This window comes from Diorhabda sublineata, chromosome 2 (genome assembly GCF_026230105.1).
Source record: "Diorhabda sublineata isolate icDioSubl1.1 chromosome 2, icDioSubl1.1, whole genome shotgun sequence".
Taxonomy (NCBI): Eukaryota; Metazoa; Arthropoda; class Insecta; order Coleoptera; family Chrysomelidae; genus Diorhabda; species Diorhabda sublineata.
In genome coordinates this window covers 10885023-10904843 of record NC_079475.1, presented here as the reverse complement: position 1 = coordinate 10904843, position 19821 = coordinate 10885023, and the positions used below count along the sequence as shown (strand labels likewise).

The 19821-nt window shown below is 33.5% G+C and overlaps 1 protein-coding gene across 3 annotated transcripts in view; it reads right to left on the bottom strand.

Annotated features, from left to right (window-relative positions):
- The window catches only part of LOC130440747 (spectrin beta chain, non-erythrocytic 1), an 81125-nt gene extending 61691 nt beyond the window's left edge, over nucleotides 1-19434 (bottom strand). For 2 of the 3 annotated variants that reach the window (XM_056774059.1, XM_056774061.1), the window contains exon 1: nucleotides 7359-7553. In XM_056774059.1, the coding sequence (XP_056630037.1) occupies nucleotides 7359-7377 (19 nt within the window). In that variant the 5' untranslated portion in view covers nucleotides 7378-7553. Of the gene's footprint in view, nucleotides 1-7358; nucleotides 7554-19190 lie in introns of those variants that run through there. The other variant, XM_056774060.1, reaches the window with a different exon arrangement.
- Between the last annotated feature and the right edge of the window lie 387 nt (nucleotides 19435-19821).

Genomic DNA, 19821 nt, shown 5'->3' with positions numbered 1-19821 from the left:
CCAATTTATTGTTATAAAAAATTGAAGAATTAATACCTTCAATATTTAATATTCATTGTTTATTTACAAAGAAAACATCAAAAAAAGACATAAACTAAGTTTATGTTAGGTTAAGATTCCCTTTTTTCATGCTTTATACTTTTTTGTAACGTTGCTTGAATTTCACAATGGCATAATAAAATTATAAAAATTCGGTACTTAGTAATAAGCAAAATTGTTGGTATGATGTTATTCAGTGTTTTTTTTTTCAAATTGTTTCATTATTGTACATACTTTCCGAAAACAAATTCTTTAAAAATAGGTTTTTAGTTTAGTTTAGTACCCAAAAGAATCAGGTAGTACTGAAAAATATTTGATACGAAATCCAGCGTTGCCACGCCCTGCTAAGCGGGTCTAGCGCGTTCCATATACCTGCTCCGATTTAAGGATGTAACTTTTCAATAGATAGGAATTTAGAAAAATATTTTTACTCACATATTCTACACATGTTTCAAAAAAATTTTTTTCGACCTACTACTCAAGACAAATTCGTTTCACTTTAGATAAAACTGTATATATACGAAAGTGGTCTCAGAAATAGCTGGCCCAATAAAGAAATTTTGGAAAAAAAATTATCTGGCAAATAGGGTGCAATTCAAACTTTAATTCAATAATTTTGGCAATTGCAATAACGAATGTTTGAGCTGGTGCATTGTCTGGATGAAACAACACTTTCTTCTTGGCCAAATACTGTCGATTTTGCTTAATTTCTTCGCTCAAACGTTGCAATAAGTACGTAAAATACTCGTCGTTGATAGTTTTTTCTTTTTCAAGTTAGTCAATAAAAATTACCCCACGCACATCCCAAAAAACAGACACCATGTCTTTGCCTTCAGATGGAACGGTCTTTGTATTCTTTGGAGCCGATTATCCCTTTTCAGTCCATTGTTTTGATTGTTCTTTTTTTTCGAATGTGAAGTGATGGATCTACGTTTCATCCATGGTTATGAAACATTGCCAAAACACTCGATGGAAACATTTTGACGATGCTGTTTTTGTTCCACTGTGAATAAACGCGTCAATTATCTTGCGCACAGCTTTCTCATGACCAAATTTTCAGTTTCAAACGCCTACTATGTCTACTAGGTCACGCACTTTCAATCGACGATCATCCAGTACTGCTTTGTGGATTTTCTTCAGCTTTTCTGGAGTCGTCCCCTCATTTGGTCAACCACTGCGACGCTGGTCTTCGCAGGTCATACGGCCTCGTTTAAACTCTGCTACCCAATATTTAACTGTTGATATCGAAGGAGCAGTCTCACCCATAGTAGAATTTAGTTCAGCTTTTAGATCGGAAGGGCTAAGGCTTTTCAAATTTTCATGTTGTGTTTCAAATTGTGTACTTTCTAATACATTGGTATTTTCCAAGCAGCCTCCGCCATCTCTAGATCAAGACCAAGTACCTCTAGGACCATACCCGTAAGATATTTTCATACTCCATACTCAGATATGGCGACTAGCGAATCAGCAAGTATATAGAAAGAATCGGAGACAAAATAGGGTCAATTTGAACGCCTTTGTAGGTAATTTTTTTTATTTTGAAAAAAAAAGCGCTTGAATAGCGTCCTCCAATTATCCGACTGCCTAATATAAAAATGATGGTGAATATTTCCAGTTTAAGGAATTAGTAAAATACAAAAATTGATTATTCTTTTCAAGCTGTTCAACTGATGCCGTTTGTTAACTTCTGCAGTTTTAAATAGAACGACTAAAATAACCTTTTCTGTTAAAACTGTTCAGATCACGAACCCGCCTATATTTTTTTCAATATATAATTACTATTATTATTTATTGCTCTCAATTACTTGCTTTATTTCTGTTTTTATTCCTTGTCACGTAATTTTAAACGATGATGCCTGTAACACGTTTCGAATGAAACCACGCAAGTCACCAACATATTTAGTTACATGCCGTCATTGTATACTTTCGAGTATTAATTTCTGGTCGAGCGGACATACATCATTATTTTCCCATGAATTAATAGCAAATGGGAATATTTGCATATCAATTATTAAAAAAAACTAGGCAAAGTTTTCAACACCACACTTTATTCGAATTGCATAAAAAAATCAAATTTATTGCGTGAAACAGATTGTTGGGGTTATGGATTAGGTAATGGTGTATTTATAAAAAAAAACTAAATACGTTATCAATTGGAAGATTATTTTATTTCTATTAGAGTTTCGGAGGTATGTCTATGTTAAGGATCGGAGAGAACTAACTACCTACTACCTAAACTTAATATATTTTGGGTTTGTATTATCGATTTTATATTTAAACTTATATGTACCTGGTTTCATGACTTGTAGCTCGAAAATATTTTTTCTTTATTACAGAAAATACCAAAATATATTCTTTAACAAAGTTAAAAATGTGTTAAACAGATGTTTCAAAATAGAAAACTTTATTTCCAAAATTATATTAATATTAATTAATATTATGAAAGTTTAATAACTTAAAAGACGATTTTTGCATTCAATATTCCCTAACAGATAAAGTTAAAATTATTAAAAATTAATATACGAGGGTTGCTACTTAAGTTTTGAGATAGACAAATAGAAACAAATATTTTCAATTTTGATAAGGTTTTATTGTTTTCTAAAATATTTTCCATTAAGATAAATTAACTTCGCATGTGTTTGAACCAAATGAAGCATTTTTTCCATTCCTCAATCGGAATGGAAGGAAGACTTCGAACGAACATGCATTCGTTCTTCTTTAGAAAAGAATTTACTACAGTAGACAAAGTTTTCAAGATGATAAAGATTGCGCTGAACTAAGTGAAAGCACACTATGAAAATTTTCAAAAGAAATAGTTTCAGCCCCTATACAAACGAAGACGACGGCTACACTGGTTGGTCTACGGACACGGTAGACGTCGCATTCGAAGAAATATGCTCAAGGCTACAGTCTTTGGCGCATGCCTACTTTTTTATGTAGCAGTGCTAGTCTCCTTACTTAATAGCCCACCTTGTATATTTGATATGTATACAGGGTGTTCTACGAGAGTTAAAACTATCTGTATATATATAGTAAAATACTTATAGTAAAATCATGAAAATTTCTATGTTTGGGTTTACGGATACAATCTTTTTAACTAAAATATTTTCAAAGATGGCCGACTTTCGGTTCTGCCAGGAGTCGACTGTAACTTTGTTATTTAAAATAGAACACCCTGTATATTGATACATTTTTGAAATCTACATAAAATTTAGTATACTTTTGTCTAAAAACTTTTTTCGAAAAATCCATACTTTTTGAGTTATTAATTTTTTTGTATAAAATTTGACCGTTGCAGACCCTTATAAATTATTATTTTACGAGGATACCCTTAAAGATATGAAAATGGTTTGTGTTCAGTTGCTTTTAGCAAGGTCAGACGTATTTGAATCTGCAACGGTTAAAGTTTTTACATCGTAATTATTTGTTAATTTTTAAATGGCATGATAATGGGTTTGTTTAATAAAAACGTTTTGTTTTAGCATGAAAGAAAACAATAAATAGAAGCGTTGTTTTACAAACACGCTTTGACAAAAAAATAAGAATGTTTTGTTTAATATGTTCAAATTTTTGGGGTCATTAAACTATTTGCTGGTGCTTTTTAAATCTTGGTAAACATACCGTGTTGTATTAAATCCAAAAATCATCTATATACCAGGTGGGACTATTGAATAGAGAGAGAGTGAGAGGAAGGGAGAGAAAGAGAGAGAGGGAGAATGATAGACAGAGAGAGGGAGAGACAGAATGATAGACAGAGAGACAGAATGATAGACAGAGAGAGGGAGAGACAGAATGATAGACAGAGAGAGGGAGAGACAGAATGATAGACAGAGAGAGGGAGAGACGGAATGATAGACAGAGAGACAGAATGATAGACAGAGAGAGGGAGAGACAGAATGATAGCCAGAGAGAGGGAGAGACAGAATGATAGACAGAGAGAGGGAGAGACAGAATGATAGACAGAGAGACAGAATGATAGACAGAGAGAGGGAGAGACGGAATGATAGACAGAGAGAGGGAGAGACAGAATGATAGACAGAGAGACAGAATGATAGACAGAGAGAGGGAGAGACAGAATGATAGACAGAGAGAGGGAGAGACAGAATGATAGACAGAGAGAGGGAGAGACGGAATGATAGACAGAGAGACAGAATGATAGACAGAGAGAGGGAGAGACGGAATGATAGACAGAGAGACAGAATGATAGACAGAGAGAGGGAGAGACAGAATGATAGACAGAGAGACAAAATGATGGACAGAGAGAGGGAGAGACAGAATCATTATATAAACATAAGTTATGAAATTTGGTGAAGTTTTGTTCAGAGAAAATCCTGACTAACTGAGACTTTTGTTGCCAGTAAAATATGGCGGCATATCAAGTTTAACATGGCGTCATATTTATGATGTCATTCACTCTGGTTTTTAGCAAAATAATTCGAAAATAAGATAATTTTATCTATTGAGATTAACGATATCAAGGTAATGAAGGTGCATAATCATCAACATATTAAGATAAATTTAATCTATATCATTTATCAAAAAAAAAATTAAAGTAGGCTTAATATAAAAACAAAAAAGTGAAATTCTAGAAATTACTGATGTGACATTCTGCTAATATATTTTCTAGACAGAATTCTGTTGCGGGTTTGCTACCGCTTTTCTAGAAGCAGGTCGTAAAATTTTTCGCTGGGTTTCTCGAATCAAATGCTTTTTCTGATAGTTTTTGGAGAGGAATTTTTAATATTTGATTGATTTTTGTTGGCACTAAAATCGGGATCATTTTCTCTGCTGGATTAAGATGCTTTAAAAAGGGATTGTTTGGCTATAGAATGTATGGATACTTTATTGAGGAGAGACGTTTAAATAGCTCGTTAAATCAATTAGATCAAGAGATAGATGCCCAAATCTACTAGGTTACAACGGCAGGTAGGCAGTCGCTCGACCACACATAGTTTTAAATTGTTCCAAGAAGAGGGTAAGTCACGGTGTACAAGGAAAACCAAAATCAGGAATATCTGAGGATTAGATACTTGGAGTTAGTAAAACTTGTGTTCCCAAAATTTTGCACAGAAATAATAGACGACAAAGAGCTAATTAAAACGGATATTACACAATACTTAACAAATAGATGCCTATACGAGATATGGTTATTAAGAAATGAGACTTGCCCTGCTTCAGAAAAGTACATCTGAAACCTACTCCTTCGAATGCGATGTCTATCTATAGACAAACCAGTGTAATCGTGACCTTCATTTATATAGAGCAACGAATTGTAATATTTCACATGAAACTTGGGAAAACTCCAACTGAAACTTATAATTTATTGAAAGTGTATGACAATGAATGTTTGTCACGTTCACTTGTTTTTTGAGTGGTTTAAGATAACCGAGAAAATGTTGAAGTTGATTCACGATCGGAAACTGGTGCATCAAAAAACTTCCAAAGCACCAAAATTTACAATTAACACAAAAATTTGAATCTTTAAACGATGAAAGAAATTGAATAAAAGCTTTAGATGTTTTTTTTTTAAATAAATGATAGAAATAGGGGCCAGATACCAAATTTGGAAAAAATTAATTGAAGAAAGAAGTAAATTGGTATCGAATGCGGTTAGCTTTAAAAAAATGCTGGTCTGGATGTTTTCTATTTAGACTTTTAAATTGTATCGGATTTTTGAAAGCCTTCACGAGTATTTTCATTAGATGCGTACAGAAATTATGTATCTAATGGTATAAAAATTTGATATAAGAAAAAAAGTTACGTGGTTTACGATACGTATTAATACCGAAATAAAATATTTTATCACAAATTTCGTTACTTAAAAGCCACACCTTGTACATTTATTGTGAATACTAAGACCTCAAAGTTCAATAAAGAAAATACGAAAACATAGAGCAGTTCTTCCAAACCCTATTTGTGCCATGCCCCACCCAAGCCCTTCTAAAATTCTTATGACCCTATGTAACATATTCATAATTTTTAATATTAAAAATATGAATTGTTCAACTAAGAAACTTAAATTATGGGTTTAAGGGAGAAATTACTAGGAAATTCTTAACAAAAATCAATAAGTAAATTTTCAAAACATATAATGAAAAACTCATGTTCGAAATGAGAATGATAAAGATTTTTTCTATAATAATTTAATATTTTGAATTTAGTGAGATCCTAGTGCTTGATACTTGCTATTCAGAGATTTTATGTTAGGTTCCAATTTGATTAGCTTCAGTTTCAAGTCTCCCCGTTCTGTTATATCCAGCCGTTTTCTTTTTTTTTTCACCAGTAAATCATTCACAGAATTAAATCCAGTTTCAGCTAAATATGAAGGTACAAACGATAAAAATAATTTTTTTACACATTTGATATATCAGACAAATCCACTAATATTGGTTGAAACATCCCAGCGAGTTTCTTCTTTTTGGTAAGCATCATCGGACCACAGCTTCTTCACGAATCGCCTCATAAATTGAAGTTCTTTGATTCAAATACAAACAACTGCGTTGTTCAGCGAGATTTTAAAGCATCCAGGAGTACACGAGGAATCTTTTGTCTACTGCAGGGAGGTTAACGCCAAAAAATTGATGTTTTGGTTTGGTTTAGCGAGATTTTAAAGCATCCAGGACTACACCAGGAGTCTGTCTTCTACTGCAGGGAGGTTAACGCCAAAAAATTGATGTTTTGGTTTGGTTTAGCGAGATTTTAAAACATCCAGGACTACACCAGGAGTTTGTCTTCTACTGCAGGGAGGTTAACGCCAAAAAATTGATGTTTTGGTTTGGTTTAGCGAGATTTTAAAACATCCAGGAATACACGAGGAATCTTTCGTTTATTACAGGGAGGTTAACGCCAAAAATTTATATTTATAATATTTATTGGCCGCAATTATTTAAGAAATAGCATTTTTGTTTCAATTTTGGCATAAACGGCCAAGAAGAAAAGATTTAACCTCGTGTCGACTCAATTTTCGAATTGCCTCCTTTACAATCAAATTGCACTCCTGTGGGGCGTGGATCTCACGGTAAGAAACAAGGACATAGAGTATATAGATTATTCGTAGTAATTCCAAGATCATTTGTAATAAGATAGGAACAGACTGGAAATAGTCATAAGGAAACGAGTCATTCGAAATTCTAAGAAATCTTAGGAAAGTGAGTATTTTTAGAACTTATTATTTTACGAATTAACAATATTTCCACGAACATAAAATTGAAATCACGCCTTCGTCTTATGATTTTCCTTATCTAAATTAGTAATGTAAAGTAAAAGCATAACGTCACCGAAAATAAACAATCATAAAAAGTATTTAACAGTTAGCTTACCATAGGGTTTTCTTGACATTTTTAACGCATAAATTCCGCATTAGATGCACAATACACAGACGTATGTTGAGATTTTTTTTATACAAATACTCTAAACAACCTATAAAACCAATAATAATTGTACAATCGATTATTTCATCAAACGAAAGATAACGACTTGTTAGTTATTGATAACGTGATATACAATAATAAAAAATACTCAGATATATCAATCATATCTATGGGAAAAAGGTGGGTGAATCAACATATGATAAATATTTCTACGTAAGGAAACGCGTAAAAAAATTTCTACAATACCGATTCGAAGCTTCTGAAAAAGTAATCTGACCAAAGAAATATTTTTTTTATAAGAGAAACACATACACAACAAACAGAGCGACCCAAAAATTAATCCAAGCGTGATCATAAACATGCCCCGTTAATGCTTGGACACATCTATCATGAATCCTTGAGATCCGACTACGATCATACAGACAACGAGAGGCTGAGAGGAAAATTTGATTAGAGATTAAACAGCTTAGTTCAAACGTATCTAACAAACAATAAGCCTTCTGACCAAAGAAATATTTTTTTTTATGAGAGAAACACATCCAACAAACAGAGCGACCCAAAAATTAGTCCAAGCGTGAACATAAAGACGCCTCGTTAAGGCCTGCACACATCTATCATGAATCCTTGAGATTCGACTACTTAGTTCACACGTTTCTGAAAAACAATAAGCCTTCTGACCAAAGAAATATTTTTTTTATGAGAGAAACACATCCAACAAACAGAGCGACCCAAAAATTAGTCCAAGCGTGAACATAAAGACGCCTCGTTAAGGCCTGCACACATCTATCATGAATCCTTGAGATTCGACTACTTAGTTCACACGTTTCTGAAAAACAATAAGCCTTCTGACCAAAGAAATATTTTTTTTATGAGAGAAACACATCCAACAAACAGAGCGACCCAAAAATTAGTCCAAGCGTGAACATAAAGACGCCTCGTTAAGGCCTGCACACATCTATCATGAATCCTTGAGATTCGACTACTTAGTTCAAACGTATCTAACAAACAATAAGCCTTCTGACCAAAGAAATATTTTTTTTTATGAGAGAAACACATCCAACAAACAGAGCGACCCAAAAATTAGTCCAAGCGTGAACATAAAGACGCCTCGTTAAGGCCTGCACACATCTATCATGAATCCTTGAGATTCGACTACTTAGTTCAAACGTATCTAACAAACAATAAGCCTTCTGACCAAAGAAATATTTTTTTTATGAGAGAAACACATCCAACAAACAGAGCGACCCAAAAATTAGTCCAAGCGTGAACATAAAGACGCCTCGTTAAGGCCTGCACACATCTATCATGAATCCTTGAGATTCGACTACTTAGTTCAAACGTATCTAACAAACAATAAGCCTTCTGACCAAAGAAATATTTTTTTTATGAGAGAAACACATCCAACAAACAGAGCGACCCAAAAATTAGTCCAAGCGTGAACATAAAGACGCCTCGTTAAGGCCTGCACACATCTATCATGAATCCTTGAGATTCGACTACTTAGTTCAAACGTATCTAACAAACAATAAGCCTTCTGACCAAAGAAATATTTTTTTTTATGAGAGAAACACATCCAACAAACAGAGCGACCCAAAAATTAGTCCAAGCGTGAACATAAAGACGCCTCGTTAAGGCCTGCACACATCTATCATGAATCCTTGAGATTCGACTACTTAGTTCACACGTTTCTGAAAAACAATAAGCCTTCTGACCAAAGAAATATTTTTTTTTATGAGAGAAACACATCCAACAAACAGAGCGACCCAAAAATTAGTCCAAGCGTGAACATAAAGACGCCTCGTTAAGGCCTGCACACATCTATCATGAATCCTTGAGATTCGACTACTTAGTTCAAACGTATCTAACAAACAATAAGCCTTCTGACCAAAGAAATATTTTTTTTATGAGAGAAACACATCCAACAAACAGAGCGACCCAAAAATTAGTCCAAGCGTGAACATAAAGACGCCTCGTTAAGGCCTGCACACATCTATCATGAATCCTTGAGATTCGACTACTTAGTTCAAACGTATCTAACAAACAATAAGCCTTCTGACCAAAGAAATATTTTTTTTATGAGAGAAACACATCCAACAAACAGAGCGACCCAAAAATTAGTCCAAGCGTGAACATAAAGACGCCTCGTTAAGGCCTGCACACATCTATCATGAATCCTTGAGATTCGACTACTTAGTTCAAACGTATCTAACAAACAATAAGCCTTCTGACCAAAGAAATATTTTTTTTATGAGAGAAACACATCCAACAAACAGAGCGACCCAAAAATTAGTCCAAGCGTGAACATAAAGACGCCTCGTTAAGGCCTGCACACATCTATCATGAATCCTTGAGATTCGACTACTTAGTTCAAACGTATCTAACAAACAATAAGCCTTCTGACCAAAGAAATATTTTTTTTATGAGAGAAACACATCCAACAAACAGAGCGACCCAAAAATTAGTCCAAGCGTGAACATAAAGACGCCTCGTTAAGGCCTGCACACATCTATCATGAATCCTTGAGATTCGACTACTTAGTTCACACGTTTCTGAAAAACAATAAGCCTTCTGACCAAAGAAATATTTTTTTTATGAGAGAAACACATCCAACAAACAGAGCGACCCAAAAATTAGTCCAAGCGTGAACATAAAGACGCCTCGTTAAGGCCTGCACACATCTATCATGAATCCTTGAGATTCGACTACTTAGTTCAAACGTATCTAACAAACAATAAGCCTTCTGACCAAAGAAATATTTTTTTTATGAGAGAAACACATCCAACAAACAGAGCGACCCAAAAATTAGTCCAAGCGTGAACATAAAGACGCCTCGTTAAGGCCTGCACACATCTATCATGAATCCTTGAGATTCGACTACTTAGTTCACACGTTTCTGAAAAACAATAAGCCTTCTGACCAAAGAAATATTTTTTTTATGAGAGAAACACATCCAACAAACAGAGCGACCCAAAAATTAGTCCAAGCGTGAACATAAAGACGCCTCGTTAAGGCCTGCACACATCTATCATGAATCCTTGAGATTCGACTACTTAGTTCAAACGTATCTAACAAACAATAAGCCTTCTGACCAAAGAAATATTTTTTTTATGAGAGAAACACATCCAACAAACAGAGCGACCCAAAAATTAGTCCAAGCGTGAACATAAAGACGCCTCGTTAAGGCCTGCACACATCTATCATGAATCCTTGAGATTCGACTACTTAGTTCAAACGTATCTAACAAACAATAAGCCTTCTGACCAAAGAAATATTTTTTTTATGAGAGAAACACATCCAACAAACAGAGCGACCCAAAAATTAGTCCAAGCGTGAACATAAAGACGCCTCGTTAAGGCCTGCACACATCTATCATGAATCCTTGAGATTCGACTACTTAGTTCACACGTTTCTGAAAAACAATAAGCCTTCTGACCAAAGAAATATTTTTTTTATGAGAGAAACACATCCAACAAACAGAGCGACCCAAAAATTAGTCCAAGCGTGAACATAAAGACGCCTCGTTAAGGCCTGCACACATCTATCATGAATCCTTGAGATTCGACTACTTAGTTCAAACGTATCTAACAAACAATAAGCCTTCTGACCAAAGAAATATTTTTTTTATGAGAGAAACACATCCAACAAACAGAGCGACCCAAAAATTAGTCCAAGCGTGAACATAAAGACGCCTCGTTAAGGCCTGCACACATCTATCATGAATCCTTGAGATTCGACTACTTAGTTCACACGTTTCTGAAAAACAATAAGCCTTCTGACCAAAGAAATATTTTTTTTATGAGAGAAACACATCCAACAAACAGAGCGACCCAAAAATTAGTCCAAGCGTGAACATAAAGACGCCTCGTTAAGGCCTGCACACATCTATCATGAATCCTTGAGATTCGACTACTTAGTTCAAACGTATCTAACAAACAATAAGCCTTCTGACCAAAGAAATATTTTTTTTATGAGAGAAACACATCCAACAAACAGAGCGACCCAAAAATTAGTCCAAGCGTGAACATAAAGACGCCTCGTTAAGGCCTGCACACATCTATCATGAATCCTTGAGATTCGACTACTTAGTTCAAACGTATCTAACAAACAATAAGCCTTCTGACCAAAGAAATATTTTTTTTATGAGAGAAACACATCCAACAAACAGAGCGACCCAAAAATTAGTCCAAGCGTGAACATAAAGACGCCTCGTTAAGGCCTGCACACATCTATCATGAATCCTTGAGATTCGACTACTTAGTTCACACGTTTCTGAAAAACAATAAGCCTTCTGACCAAAGAAATATTTTTTTTATGAGAGAAACACATCCAACAAACAGAGCGACCCAAAAATTAGTCCAAGCGTGAACATAAAGACGCCTCGTTAAGGCCTGCACACATCTATCATGAATCCTTGAGATTCGACTACTTAGTTCAAACGTATCTAACAAACAATAAGCCTTCTGACCAAAGAAATATTTTTTTTATGAGAGAAACACATCCAACAAACAGAGCGACCCAAAAATTAGTCCAAGCGTGAACATAAAGACGCCTCGTTAAGGCCTGCACACATCTATCATGAATCCTTGAGATTCGACTACTTAGTTCAAACGTATCTAACAAACAATAAGCCTTCTGACCAAAGAAATATTTTTTTTATGAGAGAAACACATCCAACAAACAGAGCGACCCAAAAATTAGTCCAAGCGTGAACATAAAGACGCCTCGTTAAGGCCTGCACACATCTATCATGAATCCTTGAGATTCGACTACTTAGTTCACACGTTTCTGAAAAACAATAAGCCTTCTGACCAAAGAAATATTTTTTTTTATGAGAGAAACACATCCAACAAACAGAGCGACCCAAAAATTAGTCCAAGTGTGAACATAAAGACGCCTCGTTAAGGCCTGCACACATCTATCATGAATCCTTGAGATTCGACTACTTAGTTCAAACGTATCTAACAAACAATAAGCCTTCTGACCAAAGAAATATTTTTTTTATGAGAGAAACACATCCAACAAACAGAGCGACCCAAAAATTAGTCCAAGCGTGAACATAAAGACGCCTCGTTAAGGCCTGCACACATCTAACATGAATCCTTGAGATTCGACTACTTAGTTCACACGTTTCTGAAAAACAATAAGCCTTCTGACCAAAGAAATATTTTTTTTTATGAGAGAAACACATCCAACAAACAGAGCGACCCAAAAATTAGTCCAAGCGTGAACATAAAGACGCCTCGTTAAGGCCTGCACACATCTATCATGAATCCTTGAGATTCGACTACTTAGTTCACACGTTTCTGAAAAACAATAAGCCTTCTGACCAAAGAAATATTTTTTTTTTATCCAACAAACAGAGCGATCCAAAAATTAGTCCAAGCTTGATCATAAAGACGCCTCGTTAAGGACTGCACACATCTATCATGAATCCTTGAGATTCGACTACTTAGTTCACACGTTTCTGAAAAACAATAAGCCTTCTGACCAAAGAAATATTTTTTTTTATGAGAGAAACACATCCAACAAACAGAGCGACCCAAAAATTAGTCCAAGTGTGAACATAAAGACGCCTCGTTAAGGCCTGCACACATCTATCATGAATCCTTGAGATTCGACTACTTAGTTCAAACGTATCTAACAAACAATAAGCCTTCTGACCAAAGAAATATTTTTTTTATGAGAGAAACACATCCAACAAACAGAGCGACCCAAAAATTAGTCCAAGCGTGAACATAAAGACGCCTCGTTAAGGCCTGCACACATCTATCATGAATCCTTGAGATTCGACTACTTAGTTCAAACGTATCTAACAAACAATAAGCCTTCTGACCAAAGAAATATTTTTTTTATGAGAGAAACACATCCAACAAACAGAGCGACCCAAAAATTAGTCCAAGCGTGAACATAAAGACGCCTCGTTAAGGCCTGCACACATCTATCATGAATCCTTGAGATTCGACTACTTAGTTCAAACGTATCTAACAAACAATAAGCCTTCTGACCAAAGAAATATTTTTTTTATGAGAGAAACACATCCAACAAACAGAGCGACCCAAAAATTAGTCCAAGCGTGAACATAAAGACGCCTCGTTAAGGCCTGCACACATCTATCATGAATCCTTGAGATTCGACTACTTAGTTCAAACGTATCTAACAAACAATAAGCCTTCTGACCAAAGAAATATTTTTTTATGAGAGAAACACATCCAACAAACAGAGCGACCCAAAAATTAGTCCAAGCGTGAACATAAAGACGCCTCGTTAAGGCCTGCACACATCTATCATGAATCCTTGAGATTCGACTACTTAGTTCAAACGTATCTAACAAACAATAAGCCTTCTGACCAAAGAAATATTTTTTTTATGAGAGAAACACATCCAACAAACAGAGCGACCCAAAAATTAGTCCAAGCGTGAACATAAAGACGCCTCGTTAAGGCCTGCACACATCTATCATGAATCCTTGAGATTCGACTACTTAGTTCACACGTTTCTGAAAAACAATAAGCCTTCTGACCAAAGAAATATTTTTTTTTATCCAACAAACAGAGCGATCCAAAAATTAGTCCAAGCTTGATCATAAAGACGCCTCGTTAAGGACTGCACACATCTATCATGAATCCTTGAGATTCGACTACGATCATACAAAAATAAATTGTCTCAATATTGAATTGGTTTTTTAAATTTTTTTTTTTGCTACAAAAATATTTTTTCAAATTTAAATTCATCCAAAAACTGATTTTCCAAAATCCTTGCTTAATTTGGACTACTTTCCAACAGAAAAGAAGCTTTATCAATGTTATTTCGAAGAACTCGAGAATGTATTGCGTGGAAATGATTCAAAGGAGATATTAATAAGAAATTTCTTAAGTATAGTAAATTGTGATTTGTGTTTTATGGAAACTTTTTTCGAATCGTTACGTAAATCTAATATAATAGGCTTAATTAGTGGTAATAGACGTGCTACTATGTTTCTCATAGAATAAATTACAAATTCCAAGATATTTCATCATAAGTTTAATAGTATCATTTCAATTTTTTATTCATCCCGTACATTTAGATTGTTATATAAATTTTGAAATATAAATATCTGAAACGTGCATGGGAATCGGCTTTCTATGTGTTTATTCTAAGTGGTTGTGACCTTTTTCTAACACCATGTAATTAATTTATGTAACGCAAAATCCGTTTGCGGAAAAAAATATATACAGGGTGATTCACGTTCAACGGGACATAACTTAATACTAAAAAGACCAAAATTAATACAAATTCCTTTTGGGGGTATTTGTAGGTCAAAGAGAGTTACAATTTAAAATTATTATATTAGAGAGAATATATTGAGTATAATAATCAACTGCTTATTACGAGGTTAGTTCAAATATAAAGCAGAATTTTTGAATATACGCGCGAAACAGTGTCGTAAAAGAGGCCGCACTAGATGATTAACGAAAGGGTCAAATATGACCATTATAAAAAATTTTTAAATAAAAACTGCTTTTTTGGTAAACATGCGTGGACAAGCTTTTGAGATTAACTAACTGTATCTATACAATGCATATATTTATGGAATAAAGTAGCTTTGAGAATAGTTTATACGGACACTTATTTGAAATTTACACCAACTGTAAGCTGTGAAATACTTGACGACGCGACGCCAAACACGCAGTTGATATTTTGGTCTCGTTAAACAAGATTTTAATAAGTAAATTTGGGACAGAAATGTAGAATTGTATGTGTCGACTCAATTTTCGAATTGACCCTTTTAAAAATTGAATCACCCCCTTGTGAGGCGTGGGCCTCAAACTGGTATAGAGCGTTCTAGTGAAGAAAGAAATTCGTCAGTTAAAGTTTGGTAGGATAAGGAGGATTTTTGTAAGGAATGTGGTTTGTTTAAGTAGGCCCTGATATAGGAATAGCTCCTCTGCAGGACTGGGATTGTGATGGTTTCGTTAGGATGTGTTTGCCCAACTAACGGAGGATTTTGGCTAAAGAAAACGAAATTAAGCTAGTAAGTGAAAGTAAAAACGGCTTTTCTCGGTTTTTTTGAGGAGTTTTATATTTTTTTTTGGAATTTTGTGTTTTTTTTTCAATTTAATTTGGGGTGGGCGGGTACAGCTGCGGATGTATTATTCCCTATCGTCGGCCATTTGGCTGGAGAACCGGTTAACTAGGTCTAGAAGAAGAAACTACCACACTTGTATTGGGCCACCAAACCGCATTTTTTTTCGAAAACAACCAATGGGATACTAAAAGTTTGAAAATAATCCAGGATCCGAAACAAATCGACTCTTAGAATACAAAATAATAAATATGCAAAGCTTTAACGTCTTTAGTTATATTTCCAATGTGTACTTTAAGAAATATACAGAGGTATATAAATAAAAGAAAATAAAACATGGGAAAGCAGCTAATTAAATTAAATTGTTTTAAAATGATGTTTAACACACCCATAACACGGAATTTATTTATAAACAATGAGCGATATTACTTACATGAAAGCACGTCGTACCTTACAGTAAGTAATTAAGAATGCTCATTCTGTTTCGTTATCCACTTGTACCAAATTACGTGTGGAGAGTTGAAATGTCTCAAACATTCCGATGTAAATGTCTGCTTGTTAACTGTTACTAATGTTGATCAACATTTTTTAAATTGTGTTTTAGAACACCAATTTGAAATAAGTAATAAGTGGTTTGAAATGGTATTTGATTTAACCGCAGACTAAAATATTGATTTTATATTTGAATTACGAAGATGGTGCCAGAAGTATCTGGCCCAACAAAGAAAACACAAAAATTTCGGAAAATAACTACAGACGTCACCTCTTCATCTTTGACCACAGAGCCATTTTTTCAAGTCTGGGTATAGAAAATAATCCGAGAGGGATAAATCTAGCGAATAGGGTTCTTGATGTAGCAATTAAAACTTTATTTCATTAATATTATCCCATGCGCCTCCCAAAAAACAAACTCCATGATCTTGCTGGCAGATGGAACGGTCTTTGCTTTCTTTGGAGCCGGTTCTTCCTTTTGCAGGCCAATGTTTTTGTTCCATTATCCTTTTGATTGTTTTCATATAATTTCGTATTTTCTATTTATTTGTGGAACACGCACAGAATAGAACCTGTTTGGTTATATTTTAAACAATATAAATATAATTTTTTCATATAAGCATAAGCTCCTTGTGTTCAAATCTGTTTTTTCTACTCGTTCCTTCGTCATTTTATGTTTCCCGCAGTTCTACAATTGCCGGGTTGGAGTTTCAACCACACCCAAAGGTCTCAACCGGTACACCAAAAATAAACAAATTAAACTCAACTCCAACAACTGGGAATTCAGTTGAGGGCAGCAACCATCCCGGATTTCCATAGATAAGGCTCACAATCCGTCTTATATATATATATATATATATATATATATATATATATATATATATATATATATATATATATATATATATATATATATATATATATATATATATATATATATATATATATATATATATATATATATATATATAAATCTGAGTTGTTTTTGATTTATGACTGCTTTTATTCGTTGTGTTCTTTTGGAAACGCAGTTAATGCGAATTTAATATTTTTTAAATAAATTTATTTATTGCTGAAACTTTTTTTATTGTTCTTAGCAATAAGTATTAATTTGGATAATCGTTTCCGGGGATAGTTTTAGATTGTTTAATTTTTATTTGTAATTTAATTCACAAGGTTTTCCCAGCTTTTCCGCTTTTTTTAATTAATTGTTAACGTCGTTCGTTAAAAAGCTGGTGGCGTCCAATTTAATATTAATTGAGCACCAGTTATTTAAATACTTCAACTAAGATCGAATACCATTTCCTGAAGAAGAGTCTCAAGTAAGGTTATAAATAAAAAAAAAATTTCAGTTTTTATTGACAAATAGGTACACATGTAATTAGCCATAACTAGATATTTAAATTGAATGGCATAAATGTCCATTAGTTTTATCAACATGGTTTATGATACGTCAGTAATCAAAACTTCTTTATGCAATTTTTCCCTTAATCTTCAGCTACGTGTATACTTTATCTCTGTCCCTTTCACTTTCGATTTAACACAGCCTAAACAACAGTTTCCTCACTGGTATTATCTCGTTTTGTTAGGCTCTTAAGACCGCTTGACATGATGTAATACAATGAGAAATGCAATGAAAGACACAATATTTCTTGATCAAAAGCATGTGCAGATGAAATTCAAGATCTTGCAAGATCTTTGCAATATTACTTTTACTAATGGCATTTTTGTTAGTGGCATATCAAGCGACGTGCAATATTCATCTATGCAAGATTTTGACGTTGCAAGAAATTACAAGCAATTTCTTGCACATTGCCTCGCACCATGTTAAGCGGCCTTAAGGAATAGAACATCACACCAGAGCTAAGAAGAAATTAGACATTTCTCATTTAAGTAATAGCAATAAAATCATCAAAAGAAAAAAAAATGAGTCATTTTAAAAATGAAATTTGAATTTTAGATTGACTAGATATTTTTTTAAACAAGATACGGTAGTGTGGGAGTTTTCATTGAGTGACCCTCACACATACATATATTAATATTTATTGATGTCTCTCAAGTTCAATATCAATGGTAATAAAAGACACTGAACTGAACACGCCAGTATTCTTAACAAATTTGACCTGTGCAAATTGAATGTATCAACAAAATTAACAGACTACCTCTCTTAATTTAACATATTATTTGTTCAGTTTTTCGTTATATTTTGTTTTAGAATAATATGTTACACGAAGAATCAATTTGAAAACGTCTCACCCTCTATGTTTTGCTCCTTATAAAAAGCTACGTCACGTTTATTTTTAAAGAAGTTTGTAGGCCGGTTTTCAATTAAATAACATCAAGACTCTAACGGGGGCGGAAATGACCAAGATAGTTTAAATAACTTTTCAATAATATTTGTGTGGAATTATGGTCCAAAATTCATTTTTTTTCGGTGTTTATTTGAATAACAGTAATTTTAAAAAATTTTCATTTTAAAAGTTTTATTTTCCAACAATTTCTCAAATCTAAATTTTTATATTTTATCTAAATGATTTCTAATCTAAAGTTGATTTTCATATTCTATGTACTAATACCAATATATATCTTTTTAATAATTTTAATCATTTAAATGACACAAATTAACTTACCACCAAAAAATTTAATTTGGAAATTGTTATTTGAATATTATTATATGTTCGTAAACTTGTACCTTGATGACCTACTTATCAAATACTAAGGAGAAATTTGTATAGTATTGAATAAACAACCCAGTTTTTATTGAACGCCCTCTTTACTAATCGTACATTCCTCTATTTAATTTTTACCGCGTCACCATGACAACATGCAACGCGAAATTTATATAAACAACCGTTAACTTAATAAAGTCCAAATAACATTCAAAATTATACTTCAAATAATTCTATTTACTACCTATTCTTCAATTCAATATTGAAATGTTTAGTCCTCGTATTGGTAAAGTACCGTTATTAGTTAGTTCGGCACCATATTATATAAAGGGATAATTTTTGTTATATTTAACCGGAAGATTACTGAGAACATAAACATTTATCTCCATTGTTTACGTCATCTGCTTGCTTATGTTGTAAAAAACAAACAAGAATTTGCCGCGCCTCTTATGTTTTTACTACAATAATTGCCATTGTCTAGGAGTTAATAATGTTATCTCACAATTAGTTTTTTCTATCGATACATAATTGATAAGAAAAAAATATTATTCATCTTACCTAAAGATTATTAAAACTATCCTGAATTCAATAATTCTTTAAACACTTAGTAACACAAAAATTAGTTATTCATATATAATGGTCCGTTGATCTACTTGAGAAAAGAAAACAAGAAAGCAATAAGCCACACTTCACGAACTATTTCTTTTTGTTATATGTCTTTTAAGCGAACGAAACACTATTTAACACATAAAAAACCAAAAGCCACTGACTATTTAATTCAATTATTTTAGTTATTCAACAGGTGTCTGTCTACTGGAAAAGTGTGTTGACATGAGCTGAAGAATTTTAATATATCGATTAACCTTTCGATTTAGTACAATCGATTGTCAGTACAGTTTCTTCACTACTGGAAAAATTGAATGAAAAACCATATGGAAAGAAAGTATTGAACACTTTCTAATTGAGAATTTTACACACTCTTTGATCAAATCACGATTGAAATATGAGTAAATTCACCATTAAAGAGAAGGAAAAACCATGAAAAATGTAATATAATTCATTAGATGTCATTGTCTTCTAAAATCGATTACTCATGAGTAAGTGAGCATGTTCCGTAAATTTTGTAGTATCAGTACAAGATTAATTACAGGGTTAGTATGACTAGTACTAATGTAAAAGCTGAAACATA